At 36.8% G+C, this 23,208-nt stretch overlaps 1 protein-coding gene across 1 annotated transcript in view; it reads right to left on the bottom strand.

Moving 5' to 3' along the window:
- The window catches only part of NALCN (sodium leak channel, non-selective), a 233,685-nt gene that overhangs the window by 195,983 nt on the left and 14,494 nt on the right, over nucleotides 1-23,208 (bottom strand). The window contains exons 4-6 of the mRNA XM_058846993.1: nucleotides 6,897-6,980; nucleotides 5,183-5,322; nucleotides 4,267-4,395 (exon numbers count right to left, since the gene is read on the bottom strand). Of these exons, the coding sequence (XP_058702976.1) occupies nucleotides 4,267-4,395; nucleotides 5,183-5,322; nucleotides 6,897-6,980 (353 nt within the window). The remainder of the gene's footprint in view (nucleotides 1-4,266; nucleotides 4,396-5,182; nucleotides 5,323-6,896; nucleotides 6,981-23,208) is intronic.

The raw sequence follows: 23,208 nt of genomic DNA, 5'->3' as shown, positions 1-23,208 counted from the left end.
AGACAGTATCTCAAATTCCTTTTGTTCTTTTTAATCATATTTATTTCCTCTATTAGATATTGTGGTGAACTTTCAGCTTCAGAGTCTTTGAAGCTTTTCTGACATTTTCATGGCCTATCCATAGACAGATGGAAAGATGACCAGGAGCCTCTTAGATCTTTCCTTTACTCAGTAATTATTTTTCTTATCTGTTTTCCTGCGCATCTCCTGCTTTAAACAAGAAGCTTTGCAAAGAAGGATTTTAAATTGACTGCCATGGTGACAAGGCAGATGGGTCTACAGAAATATTCAGCCTATACCTTATCAAAAGTGCTTAAAAAAAAGATGCCTTAAAGAATGATTTTGGGAAAAAGGTAAACACTACAATTTATGGCAGTTAGCCATATTAGCTTTTTCTCTTTTGAGGAGGCTTCCTTTCCCTTAGCTCCAGTGCAGACTGAGATTTACAAAAGGAAAATTTACTGTTGTGGAATACATATAAACCAATCATGCATTTTGGAATCATTCTTGTGTAGTCAAACATATTTTGGGAGTAAAAATAAAGAAAGCACTAAGTAGCTACAGCAGTTATTTGGAAAAAAAATCTCTCTCCTTTACCGTGTGAAAGTACCTTCTGTGTACTGGAGGTCACCAAGAGTAAATTACAGTTGATCTGGGAACACAACTATTTTCACCTTATATTTTATATCTCTGAAATTTATCTCAGATATAACCAAAAAAATCCAACCCTGTCAAACTGTTTATAAAACAAAGATTTATCAAGATAATTGGATTATATATAGATTACATTTCAAACATACTGTCTTTAAAGCAACTAAAGAAGATCCATACTATGGAAATCCACATAATACACCAATTCTTGACAGATAAAGATATATTGGTTGGAGATATCATCAGGAAAGTTTTTACAGCATAGCTGAAAAAAAGACAAGTCATAAGCAAGAGGAAATAGAGTAATAAAGTTGTCTAAGAAGAAGACAGTGTTCCCTATAGGGAAGACAATTGAAAGAATAAAGGAAAAGTGGACTTATCAAACAACAATAAACTTTTCAGCCTTTGTAAGCAAGTCAGATTCTGCTGATTTCTCAGACAGAATCGATTGTGGTTAGCTCACTTCAGTATTTTTGTTTGTCAGAGATAACATCAGAAAATGACTGAGGAGGTGGAGAGACAGGAGGTCAGGCAGTGTGGCCATTGAGGACAGAAAGATAAAAGAACTTGCAGCAGCCAAAGAGGCAGTAAGTGTCTGATGAGGATAACAAGTCCTTTCAAATAAAAAAAATAGGAAGACATTAAGACACCATTTTCAAAAGAAACTTGACTCCCTCATAATAATAATAATTTATAAGACAGTAGACTTAAGAGTGATTTCTAAAATGTCAGAAATAGATGAAGTCTCGACCACAAGAATAAGATTTTACCCTTCCTGCTTGCCATAGAGTTCTGCATAGTAAGAGGCAAAACACCTGAAATTGAAGTTCTCACAGGTGGTCACTAATTGGATGTTTTTCATTTTTCTAATCTTGACTTGGGAGCCCGGGGTCTGGTTTGAAAAAATACTGAACATTTACAGCTGTGGCTCATTAAAGAATGAAGTTATTTAAGGACAAGTACAGCCAACTTTGGCGCCTCTCCATTGCCTGGAACTGAGCCACCTGAAACAGAGAGACAGACAGATTCAATCTCTGAGAGGAATGTTTAACCCTCGTTATAAAATTGAGAAACTGAACCTAAAAGATAAAAGTAAAATTTGGCAAGGCAATTTTCTCACTTTTGTGCTCTATTACATCCCAGCTAATAAACTTTCCTGGATTCAGAAGTGACATGTTCCCTTCTAACTATATTTTTGGACCAATATCTGTCCATATTGTCCTCTTTTTGCACAAGAACTGTTATTTCCTTCTCTATATTTATATTCCTAGCCCATGGTGGGAATTATAAATTCTGGAGCTAACTCCAGGAAGGAAGCTGACCTATATGAAGAAGGCGCACACACACCCTAACTCCAACCTGACCTTCTGCACTGCATTCCTCAAAATTTAAAAAATGAACAAATAGGTGTAGGTCTTCACAATATATAATGATGAATATTACAGAAAAGAAGAGGAAGTTAGTATTTTTAAAGTAAGAATGAGCAGTATGCCAAAACAGCTATATATCCGCATGTCAAAAACAAAGAAAAAAGTATGTTGCTCTTTGGAGGAGCACCATTCATCAGAATAATTGGAGGAACATTTTCAGGGAAAAAAAGTGTTGTCCAGTGTAACAGTAGTCATCATAAACAAACATAGGAGCCATTTAAAATTATAAGTCTGGTCTGGAGATGGCAAAATTTATTAACTTGTTGCTGAAGGAACCTATCCCAGGTACCTTAAAAGTAACTTAAATTAGATTTCTAATATTTATACAGCTAAAAACATACACTTGATGATGTAAAAGAAAAAGGAGTTAAGGCTAGATATTCAACCTCAAGTCTCAAATTCCCTTAGTTCTGCATACTTGATTTTTTCAACTTTAACCCTATTTAGGCAGGTTAAATTAAATTCTTATAAATTCTTTTTATACACTGGATATTTGTCCCTTTTAAGGTTTTCTGTAATCCAGTCTTTCAAAAACCTAAACTTGAAGGGTTTCTGTATAGCATTTTTTAAAAAATAGTAATGCCTTATTCAGAATGCAGCCCAACACATACAGAAAAAAATAGCCAAAACTTTCATGGGCAGCCCCAAAGTTACAAATTTGTATTTCCATATGGTAAACATTGTTATGTCACATTTAATCTTTTTCTGCTGATTTCAAGGAAAAGTTATATTTAGTGACACAAGCAATTACATGATGCCAAATTTTTCCTGCGTTGTGTATTCCACTTGTTTTTTCGAACAACTGTAACTCACAGAATTGCAGACCTTCTCATTACCACAAGCAACAGAATGAACAAATTTATGTTCATGGAGTATATTAAGATCGGCTCCTTATTTTACTATATTATTGATTAAATAATTAGGAAAGTGTCCCAAAGTAATTTTTTAAAATTTAACAAAATACCATATTATGGTATTTGGTCTAGCATATTCTCAAATAATTTTATAACCTTTTTTGTATCTGCCATTTCTAATTTTATATTTGATAGTTTTTTCGGTTCTAGTTTAGAAAAAGCTTTAACACAGTTTTGCAATCATCAGACATTTTATGCAGCTCACTAGCAGATTAAGCGGTGTTTTGCTTTCTTACAATTCTTAATCTATTAATTTTATGATCTGACAAATTCAATACAGCATTATAAGAATCTAATTTTGACTAAAACAAAGGCCACAACTCCAGAGCCAACATCTCTCTATCCAAAGCAACAGGATCCAAAGGAACAGGGACCAAACAAAGAAACAGATGTTAACAGAGTCTCACAATGTAATGACACTCCAAGGACACAGTCAAGCCCCCAATTCAACAGGACAGGTAAGCATATTATCTGTGATTTCATGAGCCATCTCAGTGACTCAAGAGGCTACACTGTACTTCAAGGTAATTTGTGGTTAATTATATGCTGAATCAAGAACGTGATGTATATTCAATTACCAGTTTAAAATATTTATTATCAGTATTTTGCAAAGGCTGGGAAAAAAAGGGTCTTTGAATCTGAGCATCAGATCTCAGAGAAATTTTAATTCAGAAAGGGCCTGAGATACAGGAAGTGGTTGCCAAGAGGGGTGGTGGATGCCACATCCCTGGAAGCATACAAGGTCAGGTTAGACAGCGGCTAACAACCTGATCTAGTTGAAGAAGTCCCTGGTTATTGCAGGGAGGTTGGACTAGATGATCGTTAAAGGTCCCTTCCAGCCTGAACTTTTCCTTGATCCTATGATTCTAGGTCTTCTTTAGGTCTGGCCCCATAAAAAGACATTCTAGGAAAGGACAGAAGAGTGCAAAAGCTGATGAATCACCAGTCAGCCACAAGTGGCAAAGCTCTTCTTAAAAGTCCCTTCTGCTTTCCTGCTCTGTCACCTCCCTGCCCCACCCAACATACACAGTCATGCAGCCCCCTAAATCAGATTGTAGCCAAATGCTACAAATTGTAATTTCTCTGTCACAGTTAAAATTTGTATTTTTTATAATACTACTTTTGTTTCCTCAATTTGTCTTAGTGTATTTTGCTGGACTGCTTTTAATCTATTAAGTCCATTTTATATCTACTGATGCCAACTGAAATAAAACACATACAATGAAAGAACATATGTCATGCACATGTCATGCCTGCACAGGCAAACTTACCCTGGCTGAGTGTCATCAGTCACACAATGGTACGTAAAAGTTCCAAACATTTGCACTCCCAGGATCCCATACAGGAGAAGAAAGAACAGAAGGAAAATTGAAACGCTCCATATTTGCTCTCCAGAACGCCTGGCAAAAAGATAAACAGGTCACTGAAAGCACAGGCAATGTGATGCCTCCTCTGAAGAACTCTAGCATAGAAAATATGCTCATGCATAAGGGAGCAGTATTTAATCCTGTAGAAAATTTGTTCTTAAAACTGTTCTCTCACTCTGTGCACAAGTAGAAAAGGGAGCTGTGATTCTTTTCTAAACCCCTAAGTAAGGGTAATTAAACCAGCTGAAAACTGCAAAGGGTGGAACCAAAATACCCAGATAAAATGTGCGAAATAGTATTTAATGACTCATACAGACAAGATACGGTGATGAAATAAACTTGATACCAAATAAAGACCAAAAAACACTTTCACATTACCATGACATGTTTTTTGCCATTACATGCAGTACAAAGCACACTTACACGTGTTTGTTTGCATCTTTGTATACACAGCAATACATGCACACTCGTAACTGGAATGATCAGGGCATGTGTTTACGTACTGCTGCTTACAAATATTACCCTCTTAAAGGTATTCACCTTGATTATTAAATGGCCATATTAATGGAACAGAATTTACTTCCATTGGTTGAAAATTGCTGGCTACAGTTATTAGCAAAATACTTAAAAATTTATTTAAATATTTGAAAGTTCTGTAAAACTTGATGATTCCTTAAATATGGAAAATAGCAAGAATTTTTTGGCCAGAAAACTCAGGACGAAAATGCCCATTAAGAATGAAGGGTCATTGATGGATTACAGTCTTCTAAGTCAAAACTGAAATAACCTCTGTTATTTTTCAGACAACAGCCTTACTTACTTCAGGATATTTGTTATCCTAGTTCTTGGCAGCTCAAAACGAAAATATATTCGGAATGCTCGAATCATAATGAGTGGTCGTGGAATCCGTAACATGCCCCAAGGTGACATTTGGTCAACTATTTCAGCTATTTCAAACACCTACAAAGAAAAGAATCAGTGGTTTGTCCTGATGACCCTGTCCTGCACCTGTGTTCACTTTCAGAGCTTTTAAAAGTACTAATACTATACATGATTTTTTTTATTTTCATTTTCAATCTTGGCTTATTTTGCAGTTTATTTCAACCACACTTTTTAAAAAGAAAAGTCTTTGTAAATATTTTAATTCACTTCTAAATTACCCTAATGAAATTCACAAAATATACTCTGCACATGTTCATCATGTTTGAGTCTCAAACAACTCAAGACTGTGCAAGCTTGTGCCTGCTGCCTATTTCTGTGCTAGTCCTACCCCACACGTTTCCCACAATATTGTTAATGATTAATATATATTTCAAAATATGAAAATCAGTATCTGTTAATCTTCCACAGCAGTAAGATTTTTAATATTATATAAAAGCACATGTACACAGTTGGCCTAATGAGTTGCAACATGACTATAAATTCTCCATTAAATTCCAAGTGCAGTGCAAGACTGTACATCATCTTCTCTTAGACTCCACTTACAATATAAATTTCAGCCAAGGCACAGAACAGGGAACCATTTCCTCAATACACTGACAGGTCATGCACTCAATAAAGAGTATTTAGCTGAATGATTGGGTGCAAACGTCTTGTTTTAATCCTTGTCTCTCACTCTTGGAGAGTAACTGCTTGATTTAATGTTTGCTCAAAGTACTAAGAAAATGGAGGGAAAACCTGGCAATGCATAAACTGGGTAATGTACAGTTCTTATCTGTAATGATCAACCTTCACTCTGCATGTGTACAAGGTGTACCAAAGTCTCCCCTGTGTAAAAAGCAGAAAATTGCGTGTCTTAAATTTGTCAGAAATTCATAAGTGCTTAACAGCAATCACTACAGAACTTTTACAATCCTTATGCTACTGTAAACTCAGTGTCAGTTTTCAACCTGTTCTTAACCCAAAAAACCTGCTACAGTTAAGGGCTGATTGATTTGCAGGACAAAATTTCACCTATAACTTAACACTGTAATTTTTTGCAACATGTTGAAGTTTCCTTCTTTATAAAAATTTATCAGACTGCTTCCAAATGTTTTGTTTTGTTTTGTTTCATTGTCCTTTAACATGAATTTTGGAAAATGTTTTGCTAGGTATGAGTGATACTGCATGAAACCACTCCACTCACTGTATCATTACAACTACAGAATGACAAACATCTAACATTGGAATAATTCTCCCTTTAGATGCCTGAGCTAGTCACCATGGAACCCTGCTAGACTCACTGGTAGGAAATGAGCACAACTGTCATGTGCAGTAAGAGAGAAATGTCTCTGAAGATCCTCTTTCTCCTTCTGACTACACAGGGTATATGTAAACAAACTGCAGATGAAATAAGAAAAAATAATCAAGATAAATTATACTGCTAATGTAGATATGCTGCAACATGCAGTCATAAATTTGTTGAACTCAGCATGGTTTTTAAAACAATTTGATCTGAGTACAATTCTATTTCCACAACTCACATTTATTGAATTGCACCATGTATTCTTCAGAATTAAGGAACTATTCATTTTAAGAGGAAGTGAAATGATTACCTGTAAAACCAGTGACACCCAAAGACAAAAGACCATGAAGCCATCAAACACACACCAACGATCCTTTACATAGGAGCTATCACCCTAGAAGAAAGGAAAGCTAAGAGGTTAATTTTTGTTTATTGACAGAATTTACAAATATCATAAGCAAGAGCTCTGGGAAGGAGAATAAGAAGTCTTTCCTCTGCACTTTTAAAAGGCCACTTTTAAAAAACTCCAAAAGCCTAGTAACAGATAATAATATGCTGGAAACATATACACACATTGTGTGGGTGAATAAATGCTAACTCCATTTTTGTGTGATATTCCTCAGTTTGCGTCAAAAAGAATGTACAAACACTTTGTTGTAAATCAAAAAACACACAAAAAAAATGAACACTGGACTTACTTTTCCGTTGTATTTCCCATTACAAAGTACTTACACAGGAAGATCAGTGTAAAATGCTAGCAATCTAGTATAGTGCTGTTCAATTAGTACTGTTGAATAGCTTCAATTAAATCAGTATCATTTTACATTCATTTCTTCATAAATTTTCTATCATTTTCCATGCTCTAGAGAAGCCCTTCTATTTCAAAAACACTTGATAGAAACCACTTTAACAACATCAGAGCATGGTTTTGTTGACAAAGCAATTCAGAGATCACTCCTAAAAGACAGTATGGAGAATTCTGCATCCAAGCTCAGTTTCTGTTAAACTGCACTATTCTCAACCTCTGCTCCAATTTTCATGTTTCAATATCCTCAAGTTTCACACCATTCCTGAAAACATGCAACACAGGCCTTCTACTGCAAACTATAAGAACACTTTGTTGGGCTGCTAATGCCTGACACTTCAAACACTGAACTCAAAAATATCAACATTAATTAGATAGATTATGGCTGGGGGTTAGATAACTTTGTGTACTTCGTGGAGCACAGAGGAAGTTGGGGAACAAATGCATGTAGAGAGATGAAGCCTGTTGAAAGGGAGACTAGACAAAAATACATATGAGGAAAGTGGATGTTCCATATATGTAGAAACACGCAGAAGCAATGGCTGCACAAAATCACACCTTTTCAAATTAAGTTCCTCACAACAGATTTAATACATCCTTCCCTGCCTTATACTTTTTGAGTCCTCTTAAGGGATTTCCAGGTGTAAATGACAATGTTTGACATCCACTTTTTACAGCTGTAATTGGGGAAAAATTATTGTCACGTCTCAAGAATCCTGAAGCCATTGATGGACATTGGCCTCATATGTGAGTCCTGGCTTTATAAACATTTTTCTTTATCTCAGTTATATTTATTTCAGTATTTTTTAAGTCTCAGCATTGTCATCGATTCTAAAAGCACAGACAAGATGTTTTGTTTTAATCTAGTATTTTCAGTGACATACACTATCCTAAAAATGATTTATCATTCCTTGCAGTAGGTGACAGCATGATATATTGTGTAAATAGAGACAAAATATATTTTAAAAATTTATTTCAGTTGCAAAAATGCTTCAGGGTGGAAGTGAACAGGGAATCACAAAGATACAGTAAGCGATTTTCATGTCAGAAATAGAGGACAGAGAACTTTGGTACTATTTTCAAGCAAGGATTTTCTAACACATAAGTGCGTTAAAGTTCTCAATTCAAGAACTGTGAGGAGGAAGACTGCAGATCAGGGAAGCAACAGAACAGGAACTTTTGCATCACATTTTTAGCCTGTCCTTCCTGAAGAAAGTAGACCTAGTTCCACAAGTAAACTCTGAGCTAATCAGTAGCTCTTCACTCAGGGCTGGCAGAATTCAGCTATTTAGTGGTTATTCTCAGTACCCGTGGAGCAGAAACATGGTATTTCTTTCAGAGATCAGCTACTCACACTCTAAATCTCTTACTCTGGAACAAATCTACAATGAGATTTGTATCAACATGCAACTTGAGTCCTTCAATTGTGGCTCTGAACAAAAATGCTGATTGGTCTTTCTCTTGCTGAAGAACTCATTGAAAATTACTTTTCTTCTCTTAAACACCCTTTGTCTAAACAGAAAGTCTTCCCTGAACTGTGCTGTACAGATCTGAGCAAGAACATGTGCAGGAGTTCCTGTATTCACCTTCCTCTGAATAACCCACCAAGTTCCACTGAAAGCCAAATCTTTTTTTAGAAACTGTTTTTTCTCTCCACAATAGGTGTGGTATGATTGTTAAGTAGCTTTGCTGTTTTCTCCTTACAAAGGAAGATGTCATGACCCTTTCCAGTCTTCTCATCAGTCAGGCTGCTGCACCACCTCACTGCTCTCACTGTCACATCAGGCCTGCTTCCACCACTACACCCTCCCAGTAAGGGTGGCTTTCAGTGGATCACCCACAGAAACTCAGCACACCTGAATTATATCTGAAGAAAATACTCTTTTTAGGGGAGCTCCTGGCCCTTTCCATGTAGGCAGGCTTTGGCTAAATCCTATTAATGTTTGCCATTTGTCTGGCAGTGAATGTGGTGCGGAATCTTTAATGCTTTTATACTGTGTATTGACATGTGGATGTTAGTTGCTGTTGGAAGCATTTTTAAGGCAGGACCACATTCTGCTTAATTCAAATATCAGAATACATGTGCTACTTCCATGAAAAATCTAATTCTGGCAAAATGCAGGCTAGAACTTATATATTAATAGTAATGAACAGTGAGTTTCATTCATATTTGAAAAAAAGCTTTGGGCTGAAACACCACACTCGTGGTCAATGGTAGCTCTTGGACTTGGAAAGGAATACAGATAAATGACATTTCAATACCTCTGGTGACATCGTACCTAAAATAGCTGAAATATTGCAATGTGTTAACCCCACAACCTTTTTTCACTGTGTCTGCTGAAATCTGAGAATTATTGATGAAGTTTAATTTAGTATTCTTTTCTGAATGCACTATTCCAGAACATGAAGGATTAGTACTGTAGACAAGAAGCCTTGAACAGAGACTAATCAAAACCTCTTAAAGTCATTAAAGTTGCTATACTGCCTACAGTGGATATTGGAGTATTCATGCGCACAGCATGTCCTGAAAGCCTCTCTAGCAACATTATTTACAACCTATCTAGACAACAAAATCATTTGACACTCCTCCAGAATAAAGCAACACAACAAGGTGCTGGAAGATCTACTTTGTCAGTTGTGCTGAGCACATTAAAGATAAAATGCCTATTGCCGGTATTACGTGCCCTGGACAATCATTATAGAAGTTCACAGGGATAAAAAAAAAAAAAAAGGCCTAACATGTTGAAAATTTGAGTCAATACAAAATACAGAGAGAACTAATAACACTTGGGGCAGTCACTCCATGAGAGCCATTACAGTTTAACTCGTATGAGAAGACTAAATAGAATGGGAATTCTTTAATAAACACTTATTTCATTATCAACCTCACTGAAAACAAAATACTCTATGAAATTAACACCCAAATTAAATAAAGAAATTGGCTTGAAGATTGATTATGTCTGCTAATTTTCTTAGCAATTTCAGTATCTGAAATCAGAATTGCCTTACCGGTGGTAAGGTAGACCGCTTAGCTAGATGTTAGGAAGATATCCCCGAGGTCATTTCTGCCCTTCTTGTCTCTTAACACCTCAGGAACACCTTGGGATGAAGAGCAAATCCCTGCAAATCAACAGCCTTCTCTGCCTCCCTGCTTGCCCTCAGGAATTTTTGTTTCTCTTTTATCCCTAACTACAACTTGTTCTCTCAACCCTTCCCTCTTGCCTCCTTCCAGCTGACTCTGAAAGCTAAAAAAAAGAAGTAATATGATATTTGCCCTGAATAATCAGATTTACCATCATTTGGAAAGGAGTCCTGCACTGTTGGATCTCTCATTAGAACCTTAGTCTCCCATTTTTCCTCACAGTCTCTGAAAAACAGGATAGCTGAAAGAATGTAGAGACACCAGCAAGCACAGTAACAACAAGCTACTGTGTCATTCTGTCATGATCACTGGATCCTGCACGTGCTGGAAGTGGTAAACAAAGCACATCATCAACTCTGGTACACCCTTCAGATCATCCTATGGGCTACTTCATAAAGCACTATAAACAAGCATTAAGGTGTGGAGGCTGACATTTATGGAGATTTTAGGAGCAGCAAAAAAAAGCACAGGATTAAATGGAAGGAATAGAGGGAATAAAAATTGGGAGTGTATTTTTTTCTTCCAGATGCAGTGCTCATTGTAACACAGAGAAAGCAAGCTAGAAGAGAGAGCACAGCTGAGTTAGGGAAACCAACCTTCCCTTCCTCACTCTGACTCCACACAAACACTGTTGGGCACAGAGGTGTGAGTGGGACACAAATCAGAGCTCAAGGGAGCACCTCGCCTAAATTCTCTCTCCCCTTGCATATGCAGATACATATACACACACAGATGGCATGTATCTTCTACCTGGTCACAGACTATGCATATATTCCTTATAGTTTTGGCTCAGCTTCAAGCTTTCCCTATGTACTTTAAAACCTGCAGTTTACAGTCTGCTTAGTAGCAGAATGATATGGACAATCCAGTCCAGTCCCCTGGACAAACACTTTCAATATTTTACTCACACAGTAAAGACAATGAAGAAATATGGCTTAAACAAGAAAGAAAACTGCATCTGACTTCTGTTCTCAATTCTCCTTTTCCATCAGTCAAAATAAAACTATTTCACTAATATCCTCATGTGTCAAACAAAGGTTGGGAACAAAGGGCAGGAAACAAAGGAAATTGTAAATTTCTTAGTTAGGACCATCCTAATAACTTAAGAAAAACTGACATATTTTAAAATAGGTGGTTCACCTCTAAGTTAGTCCTCTACAACAGGGATTGAATCACTTCAAAATAACCCAAAATGTATTTAGACTAAACACGTCATGTGTCATGTTTCCGACACATGACACACGTCATGTGGCGGAAATGACACAGCTTCTCAATTTCTGCATGTCTTTTTTATGATACAGTATCCTCATTCATAATGAAGGAACTTAAAATATACTCATGTAATAGCAACTGATTTGAAACAGCCAATGGAATTATGATTTCTGTGTAAAACTTAACTCTGAATGGCTACAATGAGTAAAATATCACTTTATCATCACTGAATTTAACAAGTTCAATTTGTAACTACTCATGCATTGTACTGAACTGCTCCGCTATCAGATGCTTTAAGTTACACATCACAGAGAACATAATTTATCTTTTTCCTAACAGATAATGTAATATTGACAGTAATCTTGTATTCTATGCTAGAAAATAATTGAAAAATCATTAGATGTTACAGCACAAATCCCAAAATTCTCTATTTTTAGTTAATAAAATGAAACACAGCTCTTGCTGGTCCTTTTGGTAAAAGGACATGATCCCCACATGCTACAGACACACAACAACATAGTTAAAATTTACCATTACAGAAAAAAACCTATAATCATTAGAGAACCACTCCTTCATCCTTTGCAATCATTACAATAATTGATTTTGAACTGAATTTGTTGAGATTTCCAGGTTGTTTTAGGAAATGCTAATGAAGATACATGGCTGAAGAAATATTCACTAAAGAACAGTTTAAAACCTGTTTGTAAGGCAGACTAGATTTTTGTTAATATATGTAATTAACTACACAAAATATAGTATTTCATGTTTCATATCACACCGAGTGGATATTAAACCATAGTGTTCACATTTCATATGCGGTTTTTAAAAGAAAAAACCCGAACAATCAAAACACCAAAAAGACTGTAAGGAAAGAAACAATTCTGTCTGTGAAGCAAAACTCAAGACTTTCAGACAGACAAAGACCATTTTACTTGCTAATAAACCTGTAACTGTTTTCTGTAAAAAAAATGGGGTGGGGAAATTAGTAAGTGTTAAAAACCAGTGTTTTAAAACTAAACTATTAAGTTAAACAAACAACCCCACAAAACAAACAATAAGAAAACCACATTAAGAAAAACCCCAAACCCAAACACGGGACAAGCACTGAAATGTTACACAACTCACGTCGAGTACAAAAATATCAAAGGGAGTAAGTGTTTCCACAAAACAACAGAAAGAAATGCCACAACACACCACCTGTGTTACCCAAAACATTGCAGAGCATCTCAGTTCAATCCAATGTCAAGTACTTTGGATTGACCACTATTCAGAGCCTCCAGGCACACTCTTCAAAGCCCATAGAGAAGAGAAGCTAATGCCCAACAGAAATACGGCTCCTAAACTCTGAAAGGGAGTTTTGCTGGTATGCTATATTGCTGCTTTCTTGATACACCACCTTACCACTGCAGCTGGGTGTCATCATACCTTGCAGAAATTTTATGGGTTACTGCACTGAAAGCCTGAACTTCATTTCCCTCTCCATCTGCTCATTAGCCATCTGTACGCAGTGCCCCAGGTATTTCCTTACTGGCTGACTCAGCTTCCCTGGATGTCTAAAGGGTTCAGCAAACCTAGAAGTGGCTGATCAGGAGGATTAATAGGATTCCCCTACATGGAACAGTAGTCACCATTTCCAGGAAATGCATAGAAAAAAATCTCCACTGTGAGAACAGTTAAACATCCAATCACATTGCCCAGAGAAATGCTAGCATATCTTTTGCTAAAAATATTTAAGACTCAATTTCACAGGACCCTGACTAACCAACTCTGAGCCCTGCTTTTAGCAGGAAGTTGATCCAGACCATCTCTTCAGGTTCCTTCCAACCCAGACTGTTCCCTAGTTTTGGGCATCTAAGCCATTTGGAGGAGTCCAAATGACAGTTTTTTGGGGTTAACTCCAGTTCTACATCTAGTTCCACATGCATGGACATCCGCTCATGCTTGAAAGTACTCTGCAGACTCACAGAGGTGATGTGAAATAAACACTGCTGTGCTTCATTCAGCAGTATTCTGTCCTCCCCCAGCTCCGGCGTTTATAGTGGATGCAATGGGCAGATTGGGATCTGAACATCTCAAGGTGAAAGCTTTTACTTTGAAGTATCAACTATTGCCTGGAGGTTGAACAGGGAGATTTGATAGGCAAACAGTCTCATCTAACATGACAAAACTCAGATTTATGATTGACATTCAAAGCTCTCATTCAATAGAAAAAATCCCACAAAGATGAGGGTTGAAATACATAAGAAGGAGGCATTCTCCAGAAAGAGGATTGTATTATTTAGTAATTGGCATTCTAAAAAGCTGAAGAATATTTTTTTTTACTACAGAGACCAGGAAAAATTTATTGAAACAAAAATCCTAGTATAGCTGTAAAAAAGCCGTGTTTATATAAATGGTGAAGAACACAATACTGTGAAATCCAATTTTACATTCAGCTTACTCCCTTAAAAATCCCACACAAATTTCATTTTCATGAAAATACAGCTGCACAGAAATGTTCTTATTCCCTTCAATGGGGATTTGGATGTCATTAAGATTTGTTTATCTTCATGTCTTGTTTGATCCTCTCAAATTAAGAGAGAAGACAACACAGGAATAAAATAAAATAGAATTTTTTAGTTATAGCAGATTTCCTTGAAAATGCAAATTTCAACACAGAAAGGCACATTAGGAATGAATTTACCTCTCTTGCTCCCTGAAAACATGTTATCCAGTATGTTGGTTTCACTGCTTTCCCAATATATGTATCATTTTACTCTGATATGAAGTAATACATTAAAAATATCACTCAGTAATGGTTGTTTTCATAAAGAATAACAAGAAAGTAATCCTTGAAAGTGCTATGAGAGAGGAAAAAATTAACATTGCCAAAAAATAAGCTTAATTGGTCTGTATATTGAAAAAGCAATTTCTAGCTACATTATGAAAGTCAGTGTGCAGTATAGTTTTTCTTAGTAACTTTCAAGTTAAATTTTGAAGTCACTAAGTATTTTATTATATGGACACATACTTCAATCCATGCCCCAGAATAATTTCTCACTAAAAACTTCTGTGACCCCTGGACCAGTTAGAATAAATACCATTTTTATTTTGGAAATACTGTTAATGTACTTTCACCAAGTAATTTAAATGCATTTGATTTTCTAATGTGTTAATGCAAAAATGGTGCAAAAAGCCCCACTGTGTAATATGAGTCATTACTTTCCTGTAATAAACACTCCAGTAAAACCAGACACCAGTAACCATAGAAACAGGTGCACGTATTCCAGTGCCATGGTCTCTAACCTTCCCTGGCCCACAGGCAGTAACACCCAACTAGCAGCGTGCTGCAGGCAACTTCGAATTTCTTTTCCTCATGATAATCAGTTTTAATTTCTTTAATTTCCTGTGGCTGGAAACAGCATCAAGAGATTTTATGAGCGACACAATCCCAGTAGTCTGGGAACAGGTGTCCTTACAATGGCTGTAGACACTTAGTAATGCAGCAACAAACACAGGAAAAAGGTGCGACAGAAGAATCAACTTGTGTAGACTGTTGTACTCAAATAATGGATATAAATACTTCTTATATGAAAAATATTTAAGACTAACAATAACAGAATCACAGCTCCAACATGAAAATATTCCAGTATTAAAACAATTTGTAATAACATATTCTTTGCCAACACAGGGTAGCATAGGACCTGCACTACACATCTAGGTTTCCAACAAAATTATACACAGTACAAAATTCAATATTTTACACACACGCACACACATATATATATATATATACATATTTTAACATATATCTATGTCTGTAAAATAATTTGTCACAAGGAAAGGAGTTTCCATCTTATAATCACAAGGCATAGGGTAAAACAGAAAGTCAAATCTTATGACAAATGGTCTTTTTTGTGTTTGCTCAGTGAACTTTCTACAACCACAGTAAGGAGTTTTCTCTTTTTTCCTCTTCACTCTGTTTAGTCAAAGCATCCCAAAATTTTCTTATCCTTGCCTCTGATTCCACTGGTTATGTCCCTGCCCTCAAGGTCAAGGTTCTCACTTTTGTTTGTGATTTGCAGATCCCAAGACTGAACTTTCAGCAGATATATCATAAGCACATCAGAGCACGTTATTGATGGATGGCAGGAACCACATATTCTGTTTTACTATCCAACCTTTGAAAAGAACAAAACTTCCTGATCCTTAAGTCGTTTATAAACTATGGGTATACAGCACTTCTAAAGTCATGAAGTAAAATTAATTTCAAAATTTCAGTCTTCTATTTTCAGTCTGTCATGCAACAGAAACATCCTTGACAAAGATACCAAAAGCTGGTAAGCCAGTTGACAGTGTTTTGCCATAATTCTATTAATATTTCCATCACTTATCAGAAAGATTAAACTAATTTTGCAATTTTTCCATTTTTGCTTGATGAAAATGGCACATTAATTAATATTAAAACTACTGAAAAGAACGCAAAACAAAAACTTGTAATAAAGTGCAGTAAACATCAATTCTGTAATTGATGAGACAACCTTATGAATTAGAATGATTGTGGAAGAAATTAATTTAAGTATAAATAAGTTAATGTCGTAAGTGTTAAAAAAGAATTTAGCATCACATTGTGGGCATACTTTCTGTAGTCCCACCTGTCCGCTGAAAATAAATATATGAGTTAGAGAAATTGCTGACTATGAGGTACCTGCAGGTAAGGTGTTAGCCTGTGTACGTGTAGTGGTTTAGATTTGCCAATTTCGTTTTCCCAGCCAACGCACCAAATAAATGTCGTGGTTTTAAGGCAGTAACCAAAAAAAATTGCTAGAAAACTTACTTATTTCTTGCTGTGAGATACGGATTAGCACAAGAGCAAAACAGGCTTAAAACTTAAAAGGAATAAAGAAAGTTTATTAACAAAACTACAAGAATAAAACCACCAGAATAAACCTCCAGAAAACCCTTTTATCCCTCACTACCCACCATTCTCTTGTTCACATGACAACATAGCGACAAAAAACTTTGGAACTTTGGTGTTTAAAACAGTCCCAGTTCTTGCTAAAGTCTTTTCATCAGCCTTTGTAGAGAAACAGAAGTCTTCTTCTGCTCATCTATGGAGTTTCTCATGAGAAAACTACTTCTGTTATAGTTTTCCATTTCTCTGATGCCAGCTGCCTGGAAATCTGCCATCAGTTCACTCCTCCCATATCACATCACTCCGAGGTGTGTTGGGCCATGAGTCTAGGGATGTCATTTTAAGGATGAGTTATTCAAAGGCAAAAGTTCTCTTTATCTGTCTCTGTGAGCTTCTCTGGAAAAAACCAGTTTTCTCATTGCCCTCAGGGCCTCAAATCTTTGCTTCACTCTGTTCCAGCACCTCACTGTATCACAATTACTCTACTTTTTGCTCAAAATCCACACTTTGAACACTCCATTCCTCCCAATACACTCTGTCATGAATTAAAGGAGTTTTTTTCAAAACACTATTGTCCATCTCCATAGCTTTAACAGAAAAATATTTCAGCTTATAAAGCATCTCCTTATTCTCTCTTCCCCATCTAAAACTTAACTCTTTTATTCACTGTCTTCTTCATGCTGATTGTCTCTCTCTCTCTCTCTGTCTCTCTGGGAAGAAAGGAGTAATCTGTATGTTTTATCCAGGTAGTAAAAGAATTAAAGTCTTGAAAAAGCTGCAGATGTTCATAGTGTCAGGTTTCAGTCCAGCAGCAGAAACTACAAACTAAACCAGGCTGGCCAGCTCTGTTTCTGCCCCACCCTCTGCGGCCTTGTCCGGCCTGGAGGGGGGGCAGGGGAGGCCAAGACAGAGCCTTGTTACCTTTCCAGAAGCCGGAAACACAAAGAGAACAAGAAAGCTCTGGCTTTACATCTTAAGGTGGTGTTTACAAGTTGATGTCACTTTTCAATGGTCAAAACTGCTGTCAATTCTTAGAAATGACCGATAATTGGTCAGGAGAAAAGACTCCCATCAGCCACCAGCAGCTTCAACTTCCTTAGCTCTCAAAACTATCTTAAAGGTAAAGTCACCCCATGACAGTATGTTAAGCTTCCTTTTCTATCAATGGAAAAAAAAAAGTCCAGATAAATTATTGTTTGAAAGAGACTACTTTAGACACAAACAACTAATTGCAGACCACTGCAGTCCCTCAAAATTAGTACTGAGGAATATTATTTTTCTTTTCCTATTTTAAGTCAAAAAATCTGTTTTTTGCAAGCTCCATCCTCAATACTTTCCTCTTGAGAAGACAGACAGCAACTACAGCAACCAAAGCATCAATCAGAAAAATGATGAGGAAAATGTTCTCTCTAAACAGGATAAATGCTGCCTGGAAACACCCAACATGCTGGAAGCCACTGATTTCAGTTAACTAAGTAATTTGCTGTCTTTAGTACTAGACAGAAGCAAGCAAAACTGGTCCCATCTATTTATGACTGTATTGGTAGCAGATGAAGCTTAGTTTCAGTTCCTGCCTGAATTCACCTAGAATGCAGAAAGCTAATGGTGTAACCATTCACTTCTGCTCCTTGCAGGAGTTCTGAAGTCAGTGAAGAGCACACAGAGCTACTGAAATAAGACTGACAAATCTACTCACAACTACTTCAGTTAGCACAAAAGTTTTGCTGTAAATGTAATTGATTTGACAATGGGGAAAATGTTAAGGACCCTTACTTATGACTTTTGGCAATCTCCTTTGTTAGCTGACATGTGTCACAACTTCACAGTAAAAAAAAAGATATTTCTATTATATTTAGTGCCATGCTTGTGTTGTATAAAAAAACATTCTCGTTTTCAGCATTAAGTGTCAAAGAGGCTTTTTTAACAGACAGGAGAAGGAACTCTTGCTTTGTTTTTTACAATGAAACTCTCTTAACGGAGGAGTAGGATAAACCATGCCTCCTTTTCTCAACATGATTTCAGTGTAGGTTCTCTCATACCATCATGACAGTGATTAGAAGCTGCAAGGAGGATGCAGTCTAATGAAGAAAATTTCATATATACAGTCTCTATGCAATAAAACTACATCCTCTCATCTTTCATTCCCAAACGGCTGAATTATCATCTAAGATAACTGTTACTTGGCTCCTTTTTGTTATAGTTTTTTGGCACATTTTCCTCTTTGGTTATTTAATTATATATAAAGCCACCAGTGCAACTGTGTCTAATACAAGCAATTTACCTGGACTATTTCTCTGTCTCCCCATACACAAGCTGAAAGTAAATAGTTCTAATAAAGGTAAAAGATACCTTTAAAGTAAGGTATCCTTACCTCAGGCATACCCATATGAGATGACCTTCGTAAGATGCATTACTAGAAAGCATAAGGTAATTTTTTCATTCCACTGATTAAAAGAAATAAAGACCTTCTGTCACAGGTTAGGATGACCTCTTTCTTTGAGAAGTCCGATGCTCATCTAATAACACATCTGTTTAAGGCTTGAAAGTTATCCTTCATTTCTTCAATTCCACCCCAGCTCCTTTTTCAAGGAGGGGATAATTTTGGAAACTTTCCTTGAATCAGAGAACAGACTTGTGTCAAGCACATACAGTCATGTTCTGAAGTGACATATGAGTGGGAACATCAATGTGAGCTTTGATTCTGAGGGACCATAAGACTTGTCAGTTAAGTACCAGCTTGACTCATGAACTATTTTGACAGACCCAAAGAGTAGTTCCTTCATGGTGCTCTCAGAAGCCTGCCAATCAATCAGTAAGTTATGCGTGTAATTTGGTAAGCACTTTAAATTTTATTGATGACAAAGTGAAGGAGATTGATCTGCTTTAATTTGATAGACAATACTTCCTTAATGCAGCTGATTTTTGCAAAGTTCTTTTTGACCAAGGAGCATGAAACATGACAGGAATCAGAACCAAAGCGTCACTGAACCCTGTTTACATTCTGGGAACTAAAGAGCATGAGAACAAATCTAGGATCAATTGAAGGAAGTGGAATTCTGAACTGAAAAGAGCATGAAAATAACAATGTTGAATTCAGTAGGCTTTACCTATGCACTATTACATTTTTTATTACATTTCTCATCCCAAGCCATCATTCTGCAATATAGAATGCTTATTTAATTCAATATAAAAGACTATTGTTTAGAATGCAAGCATAAGAGTATGTCCTATGAAACAAACTGACTTGCTCTAATTCTGTCTCTGCCTCATATAAAACTTGACAAACCACTGCAAATTCTTACTGCTTGTACATATATTTTGTACAATGCAGACAGACAACATTAGGGAGATTGTCCTAGAATATTGTTTTTAATGATATTTCAATCAGTAAGAAATTACAGCCTGAATTTAATTTTTCAGATACAATTTCCAAAGTAAAGACAGATGTATTAATAGCATTAGTTCACTTGTTCATGACACGTGACAATAGCTGCAGGGGCAGCGCAAAGTTTGGATGGGTTTTACTAGCACAGCAACAATAACCCAAGAGGAAACATGAGCAATAAAAGACACAATACCACTGAAACATTTCACTTTAACTTTCCTTCTGGGATAACAAAACTCTTGGATGGAGGCATTGGTCTCTTTTGTCACTTAGTTTACACAGAGAAAAGGGAAATTTTTTACAGACAAAAGGCTAGCAGTTTCAGAAACTAGTTTTCTTTTCTAAAATGCCATAGAAACCAAAGAAAGTATATTTTTCATTTCTCCTCAGAAGGTGTTAATTAGACATTTGCAAAATCTTCCTAGCTCAGCTATACTTACATTGTTATCAATTGGGACTTAAGTGGATGGTGCCTAACTTCTCCATAAATTAGGTTTCTTTCTGGACTATAATTTTGCATTAATCATGGCTCAAAGGTTTTTTAGCATTTCAATTCCTAAAGTATTTACAGAAATACAGATTCATGTTAAAGTTCAGTATAACCATATGGCAATGCATTCATTGATACTACACTCACTAAAAGATTTGAATGCATTTAAATTAGGACATTGCAGTAACAAATTGCCTTATATAAAGATGTTTCACATACAAACATCTTTAATAAATGCTAATAGGTCTCTACACAGTGCCGTATTTACTTCATTTGCCAATATCTTTGGCAGTCCATGGATGAATATGCTCTTGGCAAAAGTATAATATTAAACTAATATTTTCCCTGGAAACAATAATTCAAAGAATAAGTCAAATACTTCACTGAAAAGGATTATTCATTGAACAGCATTGAAAGAAAAATGGAAAATTTTGATTAAGCATTACCAGAAATATTTTTTGCATAAGATTGGTCAAGCATTGGAATAGGCTGTTTAAAGAGCCTGTGGATTCTTCATCTTTGGAGGAGTCTGAGATTCCTCTGGACAACCCAAGCCATGGGCAACGCTATCTAACTGGACCTGCTTTGGGCAGCAGGTAAGACCAGATGACCTCTAGAGGTCCCTAACATCTAAGTTATTCTATGATTCCCCAAATGGTGCCAAAGAAGGCACTTCATTTCAGTATAATAATATTTACTGATTAATGCTACAAGACATCAAGTTTTAAGCACATCCTCAATTGTTAAAGTAACAGTAAATGCAGCCATTTTCTACTTAAACTACTTGAGTAACAGTGGTTGTATTTATTCTATTTTACTGACCAAAATGTCAGCATGCATAAGAAAAAAAATCTGTGTTGTTATCTATTATAACATGAATTGAGGCAATGGGACCAACTCCAGACAGCTATTACTTCTGTGTGCCCAGACACATCAGACATGTTTCAAAGACAAGCTCACCATATGATAGAGACAAGTTCATCCTGTGCAGAGCAGCTAAGGACTCTATGTCTGTCTAGTTCAGAGAACAGGAGGCTGAGGCGTAACCTTGTTGTTCTCTACAGCTTCCTGAGGCGGAGAAATGGAGAATGAGGTGCTGACTTCCCTGGTACCTTGCGATAGCATGTGTGGGAACGGCTCAAAGCTGTGTCACAGAAGGTTCAGACTGGTAATTAGGAACCATTTCATAAAGGTGGTTAAACTGGAACAGACTTGCTTGATGAATACAGAGATGCTTGATGCCCATGCCCAAATCCTGTGTTTAAGAGGCATTTGGACAATGTACTTAGTAAACATGCACTTTAAATTTTGGTCAGCCCTGAACTGGTCAAATAGTTGGACTAGATTATAATTGTAGTTCCCTTCTGATTGGTCCCTTCAAACTATTCTATTCTATTCTATTCTATTCTATTCTATTCTATTCTATTCTATTCTATTCTATTCTATTCTATTCTATTCTATTCTATTCTATTCTATTCTATTCTATTCTATTCTATTCTATTCTATTCTATTCTATTCTATTCTATTCTATTCTATTCTATTCTATTCTATTCTATTCTATTCTATTCTATTCTATTCTATTCATCACAGAATAAGCTGAGTTGGAAGAGAACCGTAAGGATCATTGAGTCCAATTCCCAGCCCTGTGCAGGAAAGCTCCAATAGTTACACCATATGCCTGAGCACATTTTCCACACTCTTCTTGAACTCTGTCAGGCTGGTGCTGGTGACCACTTCCCTGCGGAGTCTGTTCCAGTGCCCAACCACCCTCTGTGTGATAATAACCAACCTAAGTCACCCCTGACACAACTTCAGGCCCTCAGGTCCTGTCAGTGGTCACCAGAAAGAGAGATCAGTGTCTGCCCCTCGTCTTCCCCTCATGAAGAAGTTGTAGACTGCAATGAGGTCTCTCCTCAGTTTCCTCTTCTCAGTTGAACAGACAAAGTGATCACAGCCCCTGCTCAGACAGCTTCACCTCAAGGCCCTTCACCATCTTTACTGCCCTCCTTTGGACACCCTCTGATACTTTAATATCTTTCTTATATATTGGCACTTAAAACTGCTGACTCATATTCAACTTTCTATAGACCTGGACCCCCAGGTCCCTTTCCATGGAACTGTTTTCCAGCATCTCATTCCCTAGTCTGTACTGGGCATCCAGGGTTGGCCCATCCTAGGTGCAGAATCCAGCATTTTCCCTTGCTGAACTTCATATGGGTTGTGATTGCCCAGCCCCTGAGGCCTCCCTGTAGGCCCCCCCGCCCTCAAGGGAGACAACAGTTCCTCCCAGATTTGCAGTGTCTGTGAACTTGCTCAGTAGCCTTCCAGTCCCGTGTCCAAGCCACTAATGAAGAAGTTGAAGAGCACAGGGCTGAGGATGGAGCCCTGTGGAACCTCACTATTCACAGGTCACCTGTCTGATGTCACCGCATATGTTGTAACCCTTTGTGCCTGACTCATGAGCCAGATGCTCACTAATCACATGATCTGTTTGTCCAGTGGTGTGCTGGACATTGTGTCCAGAAGGACCCTGTGAAAGCCAGTATTGAAAGCTTTACTGAAATCCAAAAAGATTACATCCACTGGCTTCCCTTGATGAACTAGGTGGGTTACCTTGTCATAAATGGAAATCAGATTTGATGAATAGGACTTTCTCCTCATGAAGCCATGCTGACATTGTCTTTCAGGTGTTTT

Source organism: Poecile atricapillus, chromosome 1 (genome assembly GCF_030490865.1).
Source record: "Poecile atricapillus isolate bPoeAtr1 chromosome 1, bPoeAtr1.hap1, whole genome shotgun sequence".
In the NCBI taxonomy this organism is placed as follows: Eukaryota; Metazoa; Chordata; class Aves; order Passeriformes; family Paridae; genus Poecile; species Poecile atricapillus.
The sequence above is the reverse complement of the archived record's forward strand: the minus strand, read 5'-3'. Positions and strand labels throughout refer to the sequence as shown.